This window comes from Cnephaeus nilssonii (assembly GCF_951640355.1).
Source record: "Cnephaeus nilssonii genome assembly, chromosome: 20".
Taxonomy (NCBI): domain Eukaryota; kingdom Metazoa; phylum Chordata; class Mammalia; order Chiroptera; family Vespertilionidae; genus Cnephaeus; species Cnephaeus nilssonii.
This window is the reverse complement of record NC_137091.1, coordinates 45,181,587-45,205,539: the sequence shown is the minus strand read 5'-3', so window position 1 is coordinate 45,205,539 and position 23,953 is coordinate 45,181,587. Positions and strand designations below refer to the sequence as shown.

Sequence of the window (23,953 nt, the reverse complement as noted above, 5' to 3'; positions counted from 1 at the left end):
CACGGGCGGAGGGTGGGTGGCCAGCCGGGAGCAGAGCAACCGGTTTGCTGGGAGCTCCGGGCTCTGCGAGGGCGGGGCGGCCGGACCACATTCCCTGCGAGGGTATCTCATGGCTGCTGGCGCCCCGGCCCCCACTCCTGGCTGGCGGACGAACCCACTCCCCACGCCACCCTCCCACCCCAGCCCCATCCTGCCAGCCACACCTTGTCGCCTGGGTGACACCTCAACAGGCACCTGAGCTGGCTGCCAAGGCCAGGGGCAAAGGGCAGAGGCTGGTGCACGCAGACAGCACAAGGGGAAAGCTGTCTGGAAGGTTCTGGAGCGGCTGTCCCAGCACGGGGGGGCGGGGGGGGGGGCCTGAAGGCAGACCCGCGGGGTCCAACTCCCGCCTCCACCTCTTCTCAGCCCCGAGACTCTCCCCAGTCTCGGTTTCCTCCTTGAGAAACCGGGGATGACACTCCCCACTTCATTACAGAGTCTGCAGGGATTAAGGGAGATAATGAATAAAAACCAGCCGGCCCAAGGCGGGGCCCATTAAGGCACTCGCACTATTACCCTGGGACGCTCTTACCCATCACCTGGGAGCTAGGAGCTCGCTCGGCCCGGGTGTCTAGCTGGGTGACTTCACACAAGGGGTGTGCCCTCGCTGAGCCTCAGTCTCCACTCCTGGAAAATGGGGCTTTTCACACCACCACCTAGAAGGACTCTAAGAGTAAAGGCCCAGCTCTAGCTGGTTTGGCTCCGTGGATAAAGCATCGGCCTGCAGACTGAAGGGTCCCGGGTTCCATTCTGGTCAAGGGCACATGCCCAGGTTGCAGGCTGGATCCCCAGTAGGGGGTGTGCAGGAGGCAGCCGATCAATGATTCTCATCATTGATGTTTCCATGGCTCTCTCCCTCTCCCTTCCTCTCTGAAATCAATAAAAACATATTAAATAAACAAATACATAAATAAAAATAAAAGTGAAGGCCCACAATGCACCTCCCGGTATCCCACAGAGCAAGGAACACTACGAATGCTCAACTGGTGCCCTCTGTACCCCAAGCGGCCCAGTCAAGGACGGTGACCCTGAGTGACTCTTAGAGGCAGAAACCAGATTTCTGGGGCCTCAGAAGCCCTACTTTCCACTGGGAAACACCACCTCCCCAACCTCAGTGGCCAGTCAGCAGACATGTATTAAGCAAGGCCTGGGCTTAATACATATACAAGCAGGGCACAGCTTGTGCCGCATTTCTGTTTTATTTTATTTTAATTTTTAAAAAACTGATTTCAGAGAGGAAAGGAGAGGGACAGGGAGAGATAGACACATGAACGATGAAAAAGAATCATTGATCAGCTGCCTCCTGCACACCCCACACTGGGGATCGAGCCTGCAACCCAGGCATGTGCCCTGACCGGTGCATAGGTAGACGTGACCTCCTGGTTCATAGGTAGACGCTCAGCCACTGAGCCATGCCGTGACCTCCTGGTTCATAAGTAGGCGCTCAGCCACTGAGCCATGCCGTGACCTCCTGGTTCATAGGTAGACGCTCAACCACTGAGCCATGCCGTGACCTCCTGGTTCATAGGTAGACGCTCAACCACTGAGCCATGCCGTGACCTCCTGGTTCATAGGTAGACGCTCAGCCACTGAGCCATGCCGGCTGGGCGCACCGCACTGCTAACATCCAGCTGGCGGCCTCAGCAGGCACCTTGCCCTTGCTGAGTCTCGTTTTCTCCTCAAATGGGGCCGGGAACCGTGCTCCCATCTAGGGATGCTGGGAGCCACCCACAAATTCACATTGCACGTACAGAGCCGAGCATGGGCCCCGGAACACCAAATGTGCATGAAACGTTAGCTGTTAACTTCTGCTGGGCCAGTGGCTGCTGCTCGCCAAGCTGTGGGAAAGGAGGGAGAATCCCTACCTCACAGCTTTCTGTAGAGAGGGGCCAACAAGGTCATATGGGAAGGAAGTTGACAACAGCACCCGATGGGAAATCAGGCGCTCACGCAGTGCGAATGACAGTATTAAGGCCCCGTTCCCTCCCCAGCTGGGCTTCTGGAATCTTTCATTTCACTTCCACTTGTCAGGCCCCAGTTCTCTGGTTCCTGGGCCACAACCTTAGCTCAGGCCTCACCATTTGTTTCCCCCTGAACTTTCCCACTGATCTTCCTACTGCGGTAGATAGGACGTGGTGTTTGGAGTCAGGTGACCTGGGTTCAAGTCCCAGTTTAGCCCGTTACTAGCGCTGGGGCTTCGTCCACATCCTGGCCCCTCTCTAAGGCTCAGTTTCCCCACCGGAAGAATGGGGGTGACAGCAGGTACCTTAGAAGGCTACTGAGAGCGTTCAGAGTATTTATTAAGAGGCAAAGCACCCAGGCCGGTGCTTCTAAGTGGTTAGAACCGTGGCCGGCAAACTGCGGCTCTTGAGCCACATGTGGCTCTTTGGCCCCTTGAGTGTGGCTCTTCCACAAAATACCACGGCCTGGGCGAGTCTATTTTGAAGAAGTGGCGTTAGAAGAAGTTTAAGTTTAAAAAATTTGGCTCTCAAAAGAAATTCCAATCGTTGTACTGTTGATATTTGGCTCTGTTGACTAATGAGTTTGCCGACCTCATCGGCCTGAGCACCACCGAAGGGTCTCAGGTTCAATTCCCGGTAGAGGGTATGTACCTGGGTTCCAGGTTAGATCCCCGGCCCTGGTCTGACATGTGCAGGAGGCAACCAATCGCAATGTCTCTCACATCCATGTTTCTCTCTCTCCCTCCCTCCCTCCACTCTATCTAAAATCAATGGAACAATATCCTGGGGTGAGGATTAACAACAAAGAGGCAAAGGGTGGCTGGGTGTGTGGGTGTCTCTCCGATCTCCCTGCCTTTGGTGAGCAGGGCCGTGGCCCCCTTCCCAGGGCCTGCAAAGGCGAGTGAGGAATCGGAAGAGGCCGGTGCAGCCTGGGGAAGGTGCCAACCCCATCCAGGGTCAGACAGCCCCCGATTCAAATCCACATCTGCCACCTCACGCTGCGGGGCCCTGAGCCAGCCACTGGCCCCGCCCAGCCTCAGTCTCCTCCTTTCCAATCAGGAGTCAAAATTCATAAAAATGTCTAATCTTGCCCGGCCAGCATGGCTCAGTGGTTGAGCATTGACCAATGAACCAAGCGATCACGGTTCAATTCCCGGTCAGGGCACATGCCCGGGTTGAGGGCTGGATCCCCTGTGTGGGGCGTGCAGGAGGCAGCCCATCAATGATTCTCTCGCAACATTGATGTTTCTGTCTCTCTCTCCCTCTCCCTTCCTCTCTGAAATCGATAAAAATATATATTATTTTAAAAAATCTAATCTTGTGCTTTGTGACCCTTACTAGGGTGGATATTAGGGCCAGTTTATTCATTTTCTTTTCTTTTTTTTTTTAAATATACTTTATTGATTTTATTTTATTTTTTATTTTATTCTTACAGAGAGGAAGGGAGAGGGATAGAGAGTTAGAAACATCAATGAGAGAGAAACATTGATCAGCTGCCTCCTGCACACCTCCCACTGGGGATGTGCCTGCAACCCAGTTACATGCCCTTGACCGGAATCGAACCCAGGACCTCTCAGTCCGCAGGCCGACGCTCTATCCACTGAGCCAAACCAGCTAGGGCAAGTTTATTCATTTTCGTATTTTTATATATCGTATCATTTATTGAAAAAATTTTATCACTCTCATTGAGTTTTTGTAGCTTTTTAAAATATAAAACCAGCACTTTGCCTTTTAGGGTTTTAGTTAGGCATTTTTATGATTTATTCGGTGTGGCCACTTTATTTTTTTAAATATATCTTTATTGATTTCAGAGGGGAAAGGAGAGGGAGAGAGAGAGATAGAAACATCAATGATGAGAGAGAATCATTGATTGGCTGCCTCCTGCACTAAAGCCCGAAACCCGGGCATGTGCCCTTGGCTGGAATCGAACCTGGGACCCTTCAGTCCACAGGCTGATGCTCTATCCACTGAGCCAAACCAGCTAGGGCAGGTGTGGCCACTTTAAATGAGCAAAGCAGTGAGACCCCAGCCCTCCAAGCTGGTGTTCAAATCCTGGCAGGACTCCATCATGTCTGTGTGACCCAGGACCCAAGTCACTTAACATTCCTGAACATCAGGCGATAGAGGTGAGCCGAGAACCCCACACAGCACTCAGAACAGTCCTTGGCACGGCGTGTGAGTGCTCAGTCAATATTTGCTAGCCACCCACCATTATTATTCTTCACTATTCTTCTCGACATTCCTTGTCAGTCTCTCTAATCCTGTTTGCTCTTAAAGCTCTGGCTGCCCTTTAAAACTGCCCTGGAAGCTTATTAAAAATGCCAAATACCCCGTCACACACCCTTCCCATCCCCCCCCCCCACCCCTGCCCTGAGAGCCTGGGTTTAATGGGTTGGAGTGGGACTTGGGTGTTGGTATTTTTTTAAAAAAATCCCCTGGTGATCCGAATGTGAAGGCAGGGGTAGGAACCGCTGCCCTAGTTCGTCTGTTTGCTGTAAAGATTACATAACGTGAGAGACGGGAAATGCTTAACAGAGACTGCCCAGCCACAGTCAGCCTCACTAGGGCCATTCCTGTCTTTTTGTTTGTTTGCTAATCCTCAACCTGAGGATATTTTTTCCATTGATTTTTAAAATATATATATTTTATTGATTTTTTACAGAGAGGAACGGAGAAGGATAGAGTTAGAAACATCGATGAGAGAGAGAAACGTCAATCTGCTGCCTCCTGCACACCCCCTACTGGGGATGTGCCCGAAACCAAGGCACATGCCCTTGACCAGAATCGAACCTGGGACCCTTTAGTCTGCAGGCCGACGCTCTATCCACTGAGCCAAACCAGTTAGGGCTCCATTGATTTTTTAAAATAATATATTTTTATTTATTTCAGAGAGGAAGAGAGAGCTAGAAACATCAATGATGAGAGAGAATCATGGATCGACTGCCTCCCGCACGCCCCCTATTGGGGATCGAGCCCGCAACCCCGGGCATGTGCCCTGACTGGGAATCGAAGGCTGACCTCTTGGTTCATAGGTTGACACTCAACCACTGAGCCACACCAGCTGGGCTCCATTGATTTTTAGACAGAGTTGAAGGGAGAGAGGGGGAGGGAGAGAAACATCGATGTGAGAGACACACATCAATTGGTTGCTTCTTGCATGCACCCGACAGGGGATTGAACCTACAACCAAGGTACGCACCCTTGACCGGGAATGAAACCCTGGGCCTTTTGGTGCGCCAGGCGAGGCTCTAACCACTTAGCCACATCGGCCAGGGCTCGTCAATCCCGTCTTAATCTCAGAGGCACCACGGCAAAACGGTAGAGCCTGGAGCTGGACCACTCATGTCCGCCATGTTCAACTGGGTGACCTTGGTCAAGGAACTTGACCTTTCTGTGCCTCCATTTCTTTATCTATAAAATGCTTTATAATTGTGAAGACGTACTGAGACAATATGTAGGCATTTATGTAAGCTATGTGTGCTCAGGCGTTTTTATCTCCTCGAAGTAATGCATTATTTCATTACAATCTGCCACCATCATTTTTTTTTCACCCACCCCCATGAGATAATATATTTTAGAGGGCCCGGTATATGCTTAATAAATGTTAGTTTAGGCCCAGCCGGTGTTGCTCAGTGGCTGAGTGCCGACCCATGAACCTGCAGATCCTGGCTCCACTCCCCGGCATGGGCCTGCAGGAGGCAGCCAATCGATGATTCTCCCTCATCATTGATATTTCTCTCTCTCCCTCTCTCTTCCTCTATAAATTAAATAAATAAATAAATAGATAGATAGATAAATAAATAAATGTTAGCTTGTATTGTATTAAATTTCTCTGGGCCTCGGTTTCCTTTTAGATACAGTGGGGACACTAATAGACTCTACCCGTATGAGGAAGGGGAGATGAATTCATACATGGCAGGCGCTTAGCACAGAGCCGGCCCGGCTTTTCCACACTCAGTGGTTCTAGTTGTCACTACAGACCCACTTCCCTTTCTCGGAGCAGGCTGGGTGCATCCCGGGGAGAATTCAGAATTCTTTCTACTTTAGGAAAATAATAAGGTACGTCTACCATACAATATCATGGGGCACCCCACGGGGGTCTGAGGCAGTCCTGGTAACCCCAGTAATTTATCATTTGGCAACTACGTGTGGGCATGGCCATGGCCACAGGGCGTGGCATAAAGATGATGAACAGCCCCACGTTCATTCACGGGCAGGGGGCAGGGGGCACTCACGTAGATGAGGCCGGAGTAGTAGCGCTCGCGGAGGTTGTGCAGCACCGAGGCCTCGTTGAGGCAGGTCAGCTCGGCCATGTCCTCGGCTTTGCTGAACTTGGGCGGGTTCATGCGCTGGACCTGGTCGCGCGGCAGCCGCAGCCGCCGGCCGCTCTCCGCCAGCTCCACCTCCGCCTCTTCCTCGCCCTCATCTCGCAGCGCCGCCGCCTCGAACCCGTGCAGCTCGGAAGGCACCCATACCAGGCGCCGCGCGGTCCACTCCACCTGCGGGGAGGTGCCCGAGCCCCCAGGCCCGACGCCCACGCTGGGCCCACGGGCTGTGAACAGGAAGGGCTGGGCCGCCTCGGGCACCGGGCCTGTCCTGGGGGGCGCCTTCCGCCCGGGCACCGTCATGGTCGCTGCTGCCATGGTCTGCAAGGGAAGAGAAGAGGATCGAGGTCAAGTGGGGCACGAACGCCCCCTCCAATCCCCCCCAGGCAGTCCCCACTGTCTTTCTTCACCGGACCTCTTTTTATACTTCTGTCAAATGGGTCCACAGACCTCTTAGTTCATTTATTCACCTCTTCATTCATTCATTATTCATTCATTCATTCAGTAATTATGGAATAAGCCAGCCTGTGAGCCAGGCACTGTTCAAGGCTCCAGGCATGCTGCGATGAACATGCCAGAAAACGACCCCTGACTTTATAAGGCCTTTACAGTCTAGCCCTGTGCTGTCCAATACGAAGCCACCGCACCATGTGGCCACTGGGCACATGAAATGTGGCAAGTGGGACTGAGGAAATAAATTTTTAATTGTATTCAACTTTAATTAAATTTAAATATAAATAGCCCCATGTGGCTATGGGGCATTTGAAATGGAGAATCCAAACGGAGATGGGGTTCTAAGTATAACATATACACCAGATTCCTAGCTGATGACATACTGCAATAATATTTTGGGCATACTGAGTTTTAAAAACTTTATCTTTAACATTAATTTTTATTAAAAAAAATTCCTCACCCAAGCCCTGGCCCATGTGACTCAGTGGTTACCAGAGGGTCCTGGGTTCGATTCCCAGTCAAGGGCACGTACTTGGGTTGCAGGTCCGATCCCTGCCCCCAGTTGAGGTGGGATTGGGAGGCAACCAATTGGTGTGTCTCAATCACATCGGTGCTTCTCTCTCTCCCTCTCTCTCCCCCTCCCCGCTCCCTTCCACTCTCTCTAAAAATCAATTGGGGGGGAATCCTCCCCCAAGATATGTTTATTGATTTTAGAGAGAGAGAGAGAGAGAGAGAGAGAGAGAAACATCAATCGGTTGAACCAAAAAACCTGGGTATGTGCTCTGACCGGGAATAGAACCTGCCACTTCTCAGTGTACGGGACAGTGCTTCAACCAACTGAAACACCTGGTCAGGGCTAACATTAATTTTTAGTTTTAAAAAAAGTTTAACGATGCTACTAGAAAATTTTAAATTATACAGTTGGCTTGCATTATGTTTCTATTGAATGGTGCTGCTGTAATCCCAGGAGACAGATAAAAAGATAAATAATTATATAGTATGTTAAATAATGAGAAATGCCCAGGGGAAAAATAAGGCCGGGAACGGTGGGAGCTAGGGTAGAGAGGTGTTGCAGTTTTTAATTGGAGAGGCCAGGGAAGGCCTCTCTGATGTGGCATTTGAAAACAGACCTCGGAGAAATGAAGGGAGCAAGTCATGGGAATGTCAGGAGGAGAGCATTCCAGGCTGGGAGAACAGCCCGTGCAAAGGCCCTGAGGCAGGAGTGGACCTGTAAGTCTGGCATTTCGAGAGGCCAGGGAGGCTGGAGTCTAGGGATGGAGGGGGAGAGGGTGGTAGGTGAGGTAAGACTGGGGGAGAAGCAGGCCAGGATAGGTCATGATGAAGAACTTGACCTCTTAGCTGGGAGCCCTAGAAGGGTGTCAATCTGATGTCTGTCTCTCAGGTACCCAGACTACCTCTGGTCTGCCCCGTGCCTGCAGAACAGACTTGAAACTCCACCTCAGTTAACAGTGCCTTCCTTCCGCCGGGCCTGGCTTCCTTCTCTGTATAATGGGGAGACTGGCCCCATTCATTCACTCTGCCATTCAGGCAGCCTTCCCTGAGGCCGAGGAGGCTGGGGGCCCGGAGACCAGTCGGCTCCCAGCCTTAAGGAGCTCCTGGTGATCCAGTTCTAGTCTCAGACGGTCACAACCCAACTGAGCAATAAGGGAGGCACTGGGTGAGCCAAAATGAGCAAGGTCCCTCTGCGCCCCCAATGGGGCCACAGACCGGGAGTGAACAGACCACAGCAATTCCGGAACGGTCTAAGCCCCATCAGGAAAAACATGCTCCCATCACTCGATGGAGCCTCTATTCTTTTTTTTTTTTTTTTAATTTTATTGATTTTTTACAGAGAGGAAGAGTGAGGGATAGAGAGTTAGAAACATCGATGAGAGAGAAACATCGATCAGCTGCCTCTTGCACACCCCCTACTGGGAATGTGCCCGCAACCAAGGTACATGCCCTTGACCGGAATCGAACCCGGGACCCTTGAGTCCACAGGCCGACGCTCTATCCACTGAGCCAAACTGGTTTCGGCGGAGCCTCTATTCTTTTGCACTGCCTCAGACATCCACATTTGTCTCCCCCACCTTGGTGCTTCTGCCTCTGCCCTCCAGGGCACCCACCTCCACGGCACCCCCAGATCTGGTCCCGTCTGGCTCTCCTCTTCCTGCAGAGCGTTTGCCCCTGGCCCACTGCCTCCCAGACCCTTGCCTCTCCTGCCCGCCCAGCACCAGCAGTCCCCACCCACAGCTATGCTTGCTCCCGAAGCTCTGAGGCCTCAAACCCTGGCCCCTGCACTCAAACAGGGTCCCATCACCAGCGGATGGCGTTTCGCCACCTCCCAGGCCCCAAATTGCCAAGGCTCACCCCAGGCCTCCAGGATGGCCCTGTTCCACCCGGAGCCCAGCCCATCCCTGGGACTTTACCCCCACCTTCACCCTACCCCGCCTCACCCACTTCCTCTCCGGCCCTCGGCCTTTGACCAGGAAAGGTTTGGGAGTTTTTGCAATGACCCAGGCCTGTATTTTCCCTCCCTAGAGCCAGGAGTCCAGGCTCCCAGCACCCTCACCACCCAGGACCAAGAAATCTAAACCCTCAGCCCCCTCTTCCCTTAGCCCCAGGAGTCCAGGCCCCCTCCCCTCACTGCGGTGGCTGGGGATAGAGGTGAGGATGCCTGGGGGCTGATTCTGAGGACTGACAACAGCCCAGGCCAGGCATGGCTGCAGGCCTCAGCCTGAGCCCCTCCGGAAGCCCCACCCTCTTTTGCCAGCAGGAACGCCTCTGCCCGGGCTCATTACTGTCACCAGGGCAGGTGAAAGCACCTGCCCTGGGAGGGGCAGAGACTGCTGGGCTAGAAAAGGAAAAGGAGCCAGGGATCCGCCCCTGGGGCAAGGGTTGGGGCCCTTGGCATCCAGCCCTCTGACCTCAGCAGAATGCTAGTATTCAGGAGCCCCTCTTCCCCCAGACCCAGAAATCTGGGATCTCAGCCCCTCCTCCCTCAGACCCAGGGGTCCAGGCCCCCGGCCCCTCCTCCCTCAGACCCAGGAGTCCAGGTCCCCAGCCCCCTCCCCCCTCAGACCCAGGGGTCCAGGTCCCCAGCCCCTCCTCCCTCAGACCCAGGGGTCCAGGTCCCCAGCCCCTCCTCCCTCAGACCCAGGGGTCCAGGTCCCCAGCCCCTCCTCCCTCAGACCCAGGGGTCCAGGCCCCCAGCCCCTCCTCCCTCAGACCCAGGAGTCCAGGCCCCCAGCCCCCTCCTCCCTCAGACCCAGGAGTCCAGGCCCTCAGCCCCTCCTCCCTCAGACCCAGGAGTCCAGGCCCCCAGCCCCTTCCTCAAACCCAGGAGTCCAGGCCCACAGCCCCTCCCGCAAACCCAGGATTCCGGACTCCCAGCCCCTCCTCCCTCAGACCCAGGAGTCCTACCTCCAGACCTGGAGTTCTGACCCGAGCGCCTTTCTCCCTCAAGACCTACGAGTCCCGGCTCCCAGCGACGTCCTTACGGAGACTGGGATTCCTGGCCCCCAACCCCCTCCTCGGAACCAGGATTCCGGCACCCAACCCACATTTCCCTGAGACCCAAGCGGGCGATCGCCGCCCCCCCTTACCCCGCAGATCCTCGCCACTACCTGGGGGCGCCGGCCGGTGCGGGAAGCGGGAAGCGGGAAGCGGGAAGCTGGGGAGGGGGCGCGGGAATCCCGAATCCCTTTCAGAGCTCTCAGGTGAGGCTACCTCCGCGGTCCAGCGCGGGGCGGGGCCACGTCGCGTCACTAGGAGGGAGCCAGGCTCTGATGTCACCCAGCACCTGCCCGGCTTGGGAAGGGGGCGGGTCCTGGAGCAAGGCCCTGGGCAGGGGGATGGGGGAGGCGGGATGAGCCAGTAGCCAGGTGGGCGGCCGCGGCGACGGCGCCAGGGGCCCCTCCTTCCAGCGGGTAAAGGTCAGGCGCCCGCTGCGGAGAGGGCTGGCGACTCCAGGGTTCGAATCCCGCTCCAGCTTTTTGGGCCTCAACGTTCCTCTCTTGTCAATTACCGCCAACGAAATAAATAAAACGATATGGGAGAAAGAGCCCAGCCCAGGGCTTAAATAAGCAACGCCCCAGGCCCTCACTTAATCTCTCTGAGCCTCAGTGTCCCCAGCCCTGGAAATGGGACAGCTGTCTGCAGAGGGTAAGTGCACCCAAGAAGACGACAAAACGCTGCTCTCTGTCCTGCGGAGCTGGTCTCCTCATGGGTGAAATGAGGACTAAATAGTGGCAAGCGCACCTACTACGTGCCAGGTGCTTTCTGCTCTTAGAACAGCTCTCGGAGTTTCAAGTCATAGAATGATCTCAAAAAAAACAAAACAAAATAAAACAAAACAAAACAAAAAACAATGAGATGGGGACAATGACCAGAATCTCTACTTCTCCGAGGGGGAAACCGAGGCACGGAAAGGCGAGGTAACGCGCTCAAGGTCAGTCAGGAAGAGGGAGAGTTGGGTTCAAGCCCAGGTCGTTTTCTGCCATTCTCAAGGGTTTCGGGGGAAACGTGTAGTATTGGGCCCTCAAAGATGTCCATTTTCTCCTCTCATTTGGTAACCCCCTCCAACCGGCTTCCCCCTCTAAGCCACACGGCCCGCCGCCTTCCTCAGTGGACTCCTGTGGGATGGGAAAGGCTAAGGGACCCAGCACACGGTCGGTCTCCCAAGTGCTATCCTCAACTCCGGCCCCTTGCAGTCACCACCTCTGCCCAGCCTCCGTGTCCCCCTCTCTGTGAAATGGGTACAATATAGCCCACTTTGGGTTATCATTAAGGGACACTATTTAGTTACAAAAAATAAAAGCGCCCAAGCGCCTTGTAGGTGCTTACATACGCCTTTCCCCACCGCTCTGCCTCGGCCAGTCCCGACCCTGGTTTCGGGTCCGCAGTTTTTACAAGTGAAAACCGAGACACTGTCTTCTGGGGGCGGGCATTGGAGGCGATGACTCAGGTATTAAAGGGTTCCAGGTCCCAAAGCGAGCCTCAGTTTCCCCGTCTACGGAATAGGCCCGGGGCCGCCGGTGAGGACCCCACCCGGCCGTGCACACAGTAGGAACTCGCGTTGGGGGGCGGGGATAGTCGCCCCGCGCCACCCCCCAATCTCCCCCCGCCGCAGTCCCGCAGAGCACAAGGTGAGTGTCCCCGTCACCGCTCCTGCCCCGCCACTTGCCCAGGCCTCCGGGGCCCGTTCGCAGCCCCGAGGCCCAGCCTCCCGGGCCCAGTCCGACTCCGCCGCCGCCGGCGGGCAGTGAACCCCGGCCACTCACCGGCTTCCAGGGCCGTCCCGAGGCTTCGGCCTGAGGAGAAAGAGGGGCGGGCCCGTCAGGAAAGCCACGCCTACACGAGCTCAGAAGAGGCCAATCGGAGCCCGCTGCGGCATGCTACGGCCCCGCCCATGGGGGCGACGCGCCACCCAATCAAGAGAAGCAGCTGGCGAGCGAGGCCAATCAGAAGTTGTCGGAGTGTGCCAGCCGTGGGAAAAGAACCGCGCCTGAGTTCGGAGTCTGGCGGCGCGGTTGTGGGCGGGACCCGAGGCCTGACGGGCAGCGCATTAGACCAATGGCGAGGCGCGGGGGGCGGCTGGGGGTGGTAGGCCCTAGGGACCCGGGTGAATGGGTCGCTTTGTAAGGGAAGATGAATGGGGGCCTTTGTGAGCGCCCGCGTTGGGGGGGCCGGCTGGAGGCCGGAATGCCTGGGTCCCCGGGGAACTGGCGGGCAGCAGAGACCGGAGGGAGAATTCACTTTTGTCGAACGCCGACCGCGTACCAGGCACTCTCCCAGGCTCTCACCCACCGGGGAGGTGTGGGCAGTGCCGTCCTTAATAATGATCATTCACTGAGTGCCCGGTGTATATGCCAGGAGCTGTGCTAAGCGCTTTACCTGCCTGATCTCATTTATTCCTTACAACTACCCTTCGGAATTGATGCTATTAAGATCTTCATCTTGCAGATGAGGTAACCCGAAGCTTAGGAAGAGGGTGTTAGTGGCGGAAAGCGACAGAGCTGGCAAGTGGCAAAGCAAGAACTCGGATCCCACTAAACCTGACTCCAGAAATTCTGCTTTTTTTTTTTTTTTGTCTCAGCAGGAAGTTATTTATTTGTTTGTTTATTGTTAATCCTCACCGGAGGATACCAGAGTTGAACCTCCTCCAGCCCACGCTCTATCCACTGAGCCAAACCAGCTAAGGCCAGAACTTCTGCCCTTAACCGCCATGCTACACCCAAACGTTGGTTAAAGCTTCCCAATTTACAGATGGGAAAACAAGCTCAAGAGAGTCAGGCGACTGCTCAAAGTCACAAAGAAAAGGCTCTGCTGAACCCCGAGGCGGTGACCAGGCGTGCAGCTAACCTGTTGCTGGTGAGCCCTGCACCATTGGTCTTCGAGCTGTGTCCCCATTTTACAGGTGGTCACTGAGGCTCCAGGAGGGGCAGTAGCTGGAGCTGCATGTCAATCAAGCCCACCCAGTCTGCCAGCCTGGCTCTGCTGTTCAACAGCTGTGCGGGCTTGGGCCAGCTGCTGGCCCCTTTTGAGGTTCCATTTATTCCTGCATGGGTAGAATGGGGATGATGGCTCTCTGCCTCCACTCTGACAACCCCACACACAGAGAGACTGTCTACTGCCGATGGGATCCTGTTAAACTTTTTTCTGACAGCTCCCCTCCTCTGTTTAGAACCTTCCATGGCTCCATCTCAGAGTAAAAGCCGATGTTCACACCAAGGCCCACAAGGCCCTGCGTGACACCTACCCCTCACCCCCCTACCCACCCCTGTCTGATCTCATCTCCTCTTTTCTTTTTTTGTTAATCCTCACCCAAGGTTATTTTTTCTATTGATTTTTAGAGATAGTGAAAGGAAGGAGGGAGAGAGAAAGAGAGAAAGAGAGAGAGAGAGAGAGAGAGATGTGAGAGGGACACATCAATTGGTTGCCTCCCACACTCGCCCTGACCGGGGCCAGGGATCAAACCTGCAACCCAAGTCCGTGCCCCTGACCAGGAATCTAACCTGAGACCCTTCGGGGCGCAGGCCCAAGGTCTAATCACTGAGTCACGTGGGCCAGGGCTCATCTCCTTTTCATATGACTCCAGCCACACGGGCCTCTGGCCCTTCCTCAATTCCTCAAATACTTCCCAGGCTCGGTCCTGCCCGAGGGCCTTCGCATTTACTTTTCCTTCCAGCAGGAATGCTCTTCCTGCTGCTTCCCTCTCACAGCCTCAGGTCTGCTCCAGGGTCACTCCCGCAGGAGGCCTTTCCTGACCGTTCCATACAGAGCCGCGCCCCTCCTCTCTCTCCCCATGGCCCTGCTCTGTTTTAGCTCGTGGCTCTGGCAGAGTTTATTTCTTTATCCTCTGTCTCCCCACTAGAATGCAAGTCCCACGAGGGCAAGGATCTTTGTTTTGTTCAGTGATGGCTCTTCAGGGCCTGGCACACAGTAGGCACTCAGTAAGTGTCGAGTCTATACTGATAAGTCTTTGCATTGTGTGAATTCAATGAGTCAGTGCATGCAGAGAGGAGTCCATGCGTGCAAAGAGCTGGTGCATTGGGAAAAGACTAAATAAACAGATAATGGCCCTAACCGGTTTGGCTCAGTGGATAGAGCGTCGGCCTGCGGACTGAAGGGTCCCAGGTTCGATTCCGGTCAAGGGCATGTACCTTGGTTGCGGGCACATCCCCAGTAGGGGGTGTGCAGGAGGCAGCTGATCGATGTTTATCTCTCATCGATGTTTCTAACTCTCTCTCCCTCTCCCTTCCTCTCTGTGAAAAGTCAATAAAATATATTTAAAAATAAATAAATAAATAAACAGATAATGACAAGTATCACCATCAATATTTATTTCCCTACAAACAGCCTTCTGATCTCATGTGGGAGAGGAATGAGAGGGAGAAAGTCCAGAACCAGGGAAAGAGCCAGCGAAGGGGAAAGGTTGAGAGGTAAGAGGTGGGGAACGAAGAGACAGGAGGAAAGGCTGGCGTTGGGGGGAGGGCAGATATTGGTGCAAGCATCCAGCCCCCAACGCACTGGCCTGGCAAGTCCTTGTGGGTAAGAAGCATTGACATGGCCAGGGCACTGCCCACTTCTATGCACTTGGGGACACCGAGCTCCAGGGAGGGGAGGACCTTTCTGAGGGCGTCTGCAGCTTGATGACGTGCTGGGAACATGACTGTCATGATCCCAATGCACCCTCGTGCCAGCCCCATGAGGTTGGCACTGTCATTTCCACACCTTATAGGCCAGCCATGTGCCCAGGGTCTCCTGGCTGCCACCGGTGGCGGATCTGGGCTCAGGCGGCACTAGGTCAGACCCCAGAGTGTGTGCTCTTAACCAAGACCGAGCTGAGGGCCCCTGTTACTCTGGCAGCGTGTCCTCCTTAGAAGTCTCCTGCACTGAGGGTGACAAGAGCTGCTGTTTAGCGAGTGCCGACTGTGTGCTGGATATTGTGTCCTATGTATGTATTAACTCACTCTACGGATTCTCTGGACAATCTTATGAGAGCGAATGCTTTTATTATCCCCATTTGACTGATAGAAAACCGAGGCTCAGACCCATAAAAATTCCATGTGCCTGAAGGCACCCGGGAAGAGTGTGGACTGGGACACAACTGACATTTCAACAGGAAAGCAAGCTCTGGCACCTGCATTCTAACCATATTCTGCTTGGTAACTGGCGATGTCATCAACCCTATTTAGGGCTAACTCTACCTGGCAACTAGGGATGTCATCATTCCCCAGGGACCTAAACTGGAGACGTCATGAATTCTGCTCAGTCTCTAGGGTCATTGATGACATCAGTGAATGATAACATCAAGCTGAGGGTGTTCTATGAACTGGACGCCTGTACAAAGCACTTTAATAGTTTCTGATATTTATTTATTTTCCTTCTTTTTCTACATTTTTCATGCTCATTTTATATATTTTTTATTGATTTCAGAGGGGAAAGGAGACAGATAGAAACATCAATGATGAGAGAGAATCACTGATCAGCTGCCTCCTGCATGCCCCCTACTGGGGATTGAGCATGTGCCCTTGACCAGAATTGAACCCGGGACCCTTCAGTCTGCAGGCCAACGCTCTATTCACTGAGCCAAACCAGCCAGAGCAGTTCCTGATATGTATGGAGTGCTTACTATGCGCCAGGCACAGTTCTGAGCCCTGCCTAGGTATTAAATTCCATAATCCTCCCAACAACTCTGGGAGGTACTAGAGTCATAGCCAATGTACAGATAAGTACCTCCAGGGAAGCTGCCCAAGGTTGCGCAGCTAGAAAGCATCAGAGTCTGGATTTGACCCCAGGCAGTCTGCCACCAGAGCTTGGGTCTTGGGTCGCTCTGTGAAACCACCAGCATGGCGGAGACCCGGGAAACTAAGTTGGAAGGAGGCACTCTGCTGCTCAGAGCCCTCCCTCTGTCCTCCATCCAAGTCTGCCAGAGGAGGTCTTAGGACAAAGCCCCAAACTCATTCCTCTGATAGTCAAGGCATCTCCACCATGCATCCACCCCCACCCTCACCCCAGGCAAGGTCCAGCTCCTGCTTATGTAAATAAAGTTTTATTGAAACACAACCACACCCATTCGATTACATATTATCTATAGCTGATTCCCTGATACAAGGTGGAATAGAGTATTTACAACAGAGACCATCTGGTTCTTGACCCTGAAATATTTACTGTCTGGCCTTTTACAGGAAATGTTTGCTGACCCCCGGTCTAGAACAAGGCCTGGCACATAGTAGGCACTCCATAAATATTTGTCATTGCAGAACAGAGCCCGTCACTCATGTGTGACCCGCATGAGGCCGCCAGCTTGCTCTTGTCTTACAGCCAGTTCCAGCTCTGAGTCACATTCAGGAAAACAAAAGCCCAGTGACCAAAAATAAATCGCTGGAACCATTCAAACCACTGCCACAGAGAAAATGCCGGAGCGGGATTAGGGTCAGGACCCACAGCGACACTTATATGCTCTTTGTCCTTCTCTCTTTATCTATTAACACTGGAATCCCCATAGCATCCCCTCAGGCATGAAAACTGCTCCCCCCAATTTTTTCCCCACTCAAAAAATACCCCCCAAAACTCTTCCATAGCGCAGCCCCTTCCTGGCTCTCCCTCATCCTCCCCTCTACGCTCCAAAGTTTTATCCTTTTAAAAAATATATACATTTTTTTAATTGATGTCAGAGAGGAAGGGAGAGTGAGAGAGAGATAGAAATATCAATTGTAAGTGCTGGCGAGGATGCGGAGAAAAAGGAACCCTCATGCACTGCTGGTGGGAATGCAGACTGGTGCAGCCACTGTGGAGAACAGTATGGAATTTCCTCAAAAAACTAAAAATGAAACTCCCTTTTGACCCAGTAATCCCACTTCTAGGAATATATCCCAAGAAACTAGAAACACCGATCAGAAAGGATATATGCACCCCTATGATCATAGCAGCACAATTCACCATAGCTAAGATTTGGAAACAGCCTAAATGCCCATCAGCAGATGAGTGGATCAGAAAACTATGGTACATCTACACAATGGAATACTACACTGCTATAAAAAAGAAGGAATTCTTACCATTTGCAGGTCCAGCATGGATGGACCTGTAGAGCATTATGTTAAGTGAAATAAGCCAGGCAATGAAAGAAAAATACCACATGATCTCATTCATTTATGGAAAATAAAGAACGTTATAACCTGATGAACAAAAAGATAGACACAGAGGCAGTAAAGCACCGAACAGACTGTCAAATTACAGCAGGAAGGCTGGGGAGTGTTGGGGAGGGGGGGAAAGAGATCAACCAAAGGACTTGTATGCATGCATATAAGCACAACCAATGGACACAAGACACTGGGGGTGGTGTGGGATGAGGGCATGCGACAGGGGGTAGGGGAGGCTGGGGGAAGGTCAATGGCAGGGGGGGGAAAGGAGACATATGTAATACTTTAAGCAATAAGAAAGAAAGAAAGAAATACCAACGATGAGAGAGAATCATTGACTGGCTGCCCCACTGGCTGCCCCCTCCTGGGGATCAAGCCCACAACCCGGGCATGTGCCCTTGGCCAGAGTAGAACCCGGCACCCTTCAGTCTGCAGGCCACGCTCTATCCACTGAGCCAAACCAGCCAGGGCCGAAGTTTTATTCTGATACATGAACTTGGCCCCGCACTGGCTTCCCCCCCACACCTGTGCTGCCCATTACTCAGATTTGGCATAACAAGGTGCTTATGACTTTAGGATAACGAGGGCTGTGCCAGCTGGTGGGAATCCCTCTCTTACTCCAGGAGCTCTGAATTCTCCCACATTCCCATTTCCTCCTCCCCTCCCCCAACCCCACACACACATCCCGGTATTCCATCTACCTACATTTCTGAGTTTCTGAGCTTTTTCTGCACCCTCAGGACCAACAGAGGCAGCTGAGTGGGTGAATAACTGAATAAATGGAGGGCGCACACAGTGGATAAATAAGTGGGCAGAGGGATGGAAGAATCAGTTAACGCATGAATGAACCGATGGAAGGTCAAGTTGACCTTCAGAAAGGATCCAGAACCTGACCCCTTGTTGCCACTCCGGTCTACTCAGCCCTCCATTGTCTCCTGCCTTGACCCTGCCGTCACCTCCTCTCTGGTCTCCCTGCTTCTGCTCCTCCCCTTCCTCCGTCTCACCCCCAAGATCGCTCATGTCCCTCCTCAGCTCAGAGCCCTCCCCTGGTTCCCAGCTCATTCCGAGTAAAAGCAAAGTTCTCGCCATGAGACCCAGCAGGATATGGCCCCTAGGTCTCCCCCTGACCTCACTGCCCACCCTCCCCGCTCACTCACTCCGCTCCATCCTCACCGCCCTCCCCTCTGTTCCTTGAACACACCTGGTGTGCTCCCACCTCAGGACCTTTGCACGGGCTGCTCCCTCTGTCCGGAAAGCTCTTCCTCCCAGGTATCCCCATGGCCCGCTCCCTCCATTCATTCAGGTCTTGGCAATGAGGTGTTCTCTGACCAGTCCGTTGGATATCACAACCAGCCCCCAGGGACACCACCCCCCCGCAACCCCTTTCACCGACTCTCCTGTTTCTGTTTTCTGTAGCACATCTAACCTTCCAACCTGTATGTCCTCTACTTATTTACTGTGTTTGCTATTTATTGTGTCTCTCTCTTGGGCCACAGACTATCAGCCCTAGAGGGGGTGGGACGCGGCTTCATTCCCGGCTCTGTGCCCAGCACCTAGGACAGTTCCCTGCACACAGTGAGTGCTGTATCCCTGTCCCGGGGATGAAATAAACCCTTGAGGAAATTCTGCCCGCTGGTAGAATGACCGGGAACTTTTACTTCCTCATTACTTTTACTTGCTGCTGGCATTTCTAAAACGGCAGTCCTTACCTTGTAATCAGGAAGGGTGAAAGGGCCACCCAAGCTATTTTTTTAAAAATATTTTTATTGAGCCCTAACCGGTTTGGCTCAGTGGATAGAGCGTCAGTCTTCGGCCTGAGGGGTCCCAGGTTCGATTCTGGTCAAGAGCATGTACCTTGGTTTCGGGCACATCCCCAGTAGGGGGTGTGCAGGAGGCAGCTGATTGATGTTTCTCTCTCATCGATGTTTCTAACTCTCTCTCCCTCTCCCTTCCTCTCTGTAAAAAAATCTTACACAGTCACCTCGACCAGCACCTTCCTTCTCTCCTGCCCTGCCAGATGTATTCCAGGTAATATTTTGGTGTGAATTCTTCCAAAAACTTGTACTGTTATTTACATCAGGGGTCAGCTGATGGCAGCCTGTAGGTCATATCAGGCCCTCTGCCTGTGTTTGTAAATAAAGCTTTATTGCACACAGCCAAGGTCATTCATTTGTCTATGTATCATCTATGGCTGTTTTCACACTACAAGGGTACATTAAGGAGTTATGATAGAGACCACATGATTTTCAGTTCAAAGCTAAAAATATTCACTCTTTGAGACTTCACAGAAAAAGTTTACCCGCCTCTGATTTATATACACTAAGTCCTCACTTAATGTAGTCGATAAGTGAAACACCATATGAGAAAACCCATTTTACCAGAGGCTCATGGATAGAAGCAAGAATTAAGTTTATGGCATCACATCAATGTTATAACCAACATCGAACAAAACAATGCTATTCAAGGAGCTGCTGAAGTAAATAACTAAAAAATATTCCTGATAATTTCATGTGATTAGTAAATCAGCTAATACTCAATATACTAAGCCAGTGGTCGGCAAACTCATTGGCCAACAGAGCCAAATATCAACAGTACAACGATTGAAATTTCTTTTGAGAGCCAAATTTTTTAAACTTAAACTTCTTCTAACGTCACTTCTTCAAAATAGACTCGCCCAGGCTGTGGTATTTTGTGGAAGAGCCACACTCAAGGGGCCAAAGAGCCGCATGTGGCTCGCGAGCTGCAGTTTGCCGACCACGGTACTAAGCTATTGAACTGTGACTTTTCTTACTAAGCAATGTATCCTGGGGAACTCTCCATGCCCCTAGATTTAAACTCACCTTGACCTTTTTCACGCCTGCGTAGTATTCCTCAGTCCCAGTCTGCAGTTAACTGACCCCTCTCCTAGGGATAGAGCTTTCCATTCGTCACCTTTAGTGACAGCCCCGTGACCTTCTTCCCGCTTCCTCGTGTGCTCACAGGGAGATGGCTGGGCCAAAGACTATAATGCAGTTAAGATTTTAAATAGATCTCGCCAAACGCCACCCACAGCAATACTAGCTTCCTTTTTAGGAAAAAAGAAGAAGAGAGCAATCCAGCAAGTATTTATGACGTGGCTGTTCTGTGGAGGCGCCACGCCTTGAGGAGGGGCGCCCATCACTTTCTGACCCCAGGACGCACCCCGGACTGTCTCGCCTCTGGGCTGGCCATGCCCTTCCCACCCTTCCTCTCCCTTCCCCACCCTTCTCCTCCCTTCTCCGCTAGGACCCCAACATCCACCTTAGAGGATATGACGAAATTTTTGTGGCATTCACTACACACTTACCCTGTGTCCCAGCAACCCCATCTCCCACTAGGAACCCCCAGGAAAGGTTGACCCAGGTGATAGTCAAGGACAGGTCTGAGGGTGCGGGGGCAGCATGGGGTGGGGGTGGGGTCTGTGAGTCAGAGGGAGTGGATTCCTCATGGGGTCCTAGAAGCAAGAGATCAGCTGCCTATGGGCACGTGGAGAGACCTTAAAAGCCTAATGTTGCGGGGCGGGGGGAGTAAGAAACAAAACCAGGTCTATAGCACCACCTGAAAGATACAATTCCTATCTTCCGTACCGATGGAGGAGGTAGGGTTCTACACAGCAACCCTGTCTGTCTGTCTGCAGGCCTTTGTCCCTCCCTACCCAACGGTGCACGGACGCGGAACCTGTCTGCTTTGTCCAAGGGCGCCGGGGAGGAAACAGGAATAAGCCGGAGAATTAAAGGGCAAAGGGGGGAGGAGCGGCGGGGGGAGCAAAATCGGGTGTGGACAAGTGACAGAGAGACAAAAGCTGAAAATATGCTGCAACTCTAGGAGCCTGACTCCAGGTCCTGGTCTTCCCCCACCCGCCACTCCCTCGGCTCCGTTCCCACCAATGCCTTCAGCTGCCACCATTCAAGTACAAGGTCACTAGGTGGAGACAGCCCGAGACTGTCTTCCCAACCAGAGCAGGAGCCTTTTGGGGTGGGAAACAGAGTCTGTGCCTCAGTTTTCCTAATCTGTAGAAGGGGGTGATGATTGAGGTATCTACCATATAGAGTTCTTTTTAAAATATATATATATTTTTTTGATTTTTTACAGAGAGGAAGGGAGAGGGATAGAGAGATAGAAACATAGATGAGAGAGAAACATTGATCAGCTGCCTCCCGCACATACTGGGGATGTGCCCGCAACCAAGGTACATGCCCTTGACCGGAATCGAACCTGGGACCCTTCAGTTCGCAGGCTGACGCTCTATCCACTGAACCAAACAGGTTAGGGCACAGAGTTCTTTATTTTTAATATATATGTTTTATTGATTTCAGAGAGGAAGGGAGAGGGAAAGAGAGATAGAAACATCAATGATGAGAGAGAATCATTGATTGGCTGCCTCCTGCACGCTCCCTACTAGGGATGGAGCCCATAACCCGGGCATATGACCTGGACCGGAATCAAACCCAGGACCCTTCAGCCCGCAGGCCAACGCTCTATCCACGGAGCCAAACCGGCTAGGGCAACCATATAGAGTTGTTGGAGGGTTAAGTCAATTGATTCCTTTCCTGTGCTTAGGACGTGATTTGGGCACATTGCAAACATTCAAAAAATATTGGCAGCTATTACTATCATGTATTTTTTAATTTTTTAAATATATTTTTATTGATTACAGAGAGGAAGGGAGAGGGAGAGAGAAATAGAAACATCAATGATGAGAGAGAATCATTGATTGGCTGCCTCCCGCACACCCCCCACCGGAGATCGAGCTGGCAACCCGGGTTTGTGCCCTTGACCAGAATCGAACCCCAGACCCTTCAGTCTGCAGGCCGACGCTCTATCCACTGAGCCAAACCGGCCAGGGTTCATGTATTTTTTTTTTTGAGATTGGCCTCAGGACATTGGGAAAGGCCTCCCCTAGTGCCTCCTCCTACAGGAAGCCTTCCGGGATTTCTAGTAGGGAGCTCTGCTGGCCCCTGTGGCCCCTCCACTAGAGCCTCTCTCCCAGGTGGGGCACTGCCTGCTCACCTGTGGGTCTCCCCCGCTGGTCTGAGACCTCCTCAAGGGTAGGGACCAGGGTCGGTTCGCCTCCGGTTCCTTAGAGCCCAGCATGGCGGCCCGTGTCCCTCGGGCCTCCAGAACCGTCTGCTCCCCTGAATAGAGCTCGGGCTGGGAGGGCAGATAAGGCAGGTGTATAATTAACGAATATATGGCAGGCTGGAGGCGATAACAGCCTGGTGACAGGGGAGAGACCGTGGACACCGAGAGTCCCCATCTGGTTTCAGCCTGCCTCCTGCCTCTTCCCCCCGGCCACTCCCTGCAGGCTCCCTGCATTCCAGGCCCCTGGTTGGCACACCCGTCCCAGGACCTGCCTCCGAGCCTCAGCCTGGGCCCGGGCAGGGCCCTTTGGAACATCCTTCCTTCCCCTCCCATCGGAATCTCGGCAGGTGATGCCAATGTGCCCAGGCTGTGCCCACGCCCGGCCCTGAGCCTGCCTCCTGCACCTGCTGGTTCTTATCTTGTGATGGATCCCTTCAGTGTCTGATAAAACACGCAGAGTCCTCAGAATAGGTTTTTTTTTAATATATATATTTTTTATTGATTTGGGAGATGGAGGGAGAGCTAGAAACACCAATGAGGAGAGAGAATCATGGATCGGCTGCCTCCTGCACGCCCCCCACTGGGGATCGAGCCGCATCCTTGGCATGTGCCCTGACTGGGAATCAAACCTTGACCTCCTGGTTCATAGGTCGATGCTCAACCACTGAGCCACGCCAGCAGGGCCTCATAATAGATTTTTAAATATGTTTTTATTGAGAAAGAAAGGGAGGGGGGAGAGAGAGAGAGAGAGAGAGAGAGAGAGAGAGAGAGAGAGAGAGGGAAAAACATCTATGTGAGAGTGGAACACCAATCAGCTGCCTCCTGCACACCCCCTACCAGGGATAGAGATGAAACCCCGGCATGAGCCCTGACCAGCAACCTTTTGGTACACAAGACGATGCCCAACCAACTGAGCCACATCGGCCACAGCTTTGGTCTCCTTTTTGAGGTAAAATGTATATGCAGTGAAATGCACAGTTCCTAAGTATACCATTCCATGTGTTTTAACAAATATATATCCAACTATTAAAAAAATAGAGCATGCTCTGACCGGTTTGGACAGAGCATCGGCCTTCGGACTGAAAGGTCCCAGGTTCGATTCCAGTCAAGGGCATGTACCTTGGTTGCGGGCACATCCCCAGTAGGGGGTGTGCAGGAGGCAGCTGATTGATGTTTCTCTCTCATCGATGTTTCTAACTCTCTATCCCTTTCCCTTCCTCTCTGTAAAAAATCAATAAAATATATTTTTAAAAAATAAAAAAATAGAGCATTTCCATATCCCAGAATGTTATGCTCTCTCCCTGTCAATCCCAACCTCCACCCACCCCCTAACCCCGCCCCAGACAGCTTCCACGCTGATTTTTATCACCATCGATTAGTTTGGTCTGTTCTGGGCCTTTTTACAAACAGAATCCTAGAGTAGGTGATC

At 52.7% G+C, this 23,953-nt stretch overlaps 1 protein-coding gene across 5 annotated transcripts in view; it reads right to left on the bottom strand.

Moving 5' to 3' along the window:
* MYH14 (myosin heavy chain 14) overlaps nucleotides 1–22,585 on the bottom strand; it is an 89,664-nt gene extending 67,079 nt beyond the window's left edge. The window contains exons 1-2 of one of the 5 annotated variants that reach the window (XM_079760116.1): nucleotides 22,453–22,585; nucleotides 6,236–6,646 (exon numbers count right to left, since the gene is read on the bottom strand). In XM_079760116.1, the coding sequence (XP_079616242.1) occupies nucleotides 6,236–6,646; nucleotides 22,453–22,536 (495 nt within the window). In that variant the 5' untranslated portion in view covers nucleotides 22,537–22,585. Of the gene's footprint in view, nucleotides 1–6,235; nucleotides 6,647–10,383; nucleotides 10,551–12,060; nucleotides 12,103–20,264; nucleotides 20,287–22,452 lie in introns of those variants that run through there. The other 4 variants (XM_079760120.1, XM_079760118.1, XM_079760117.1 and 1 more) reach the window with 4 other exon arrangements.
* Between the last annotated feature and the right edge of the window lie 1,368 nt (nucleotides 22,586–23,953).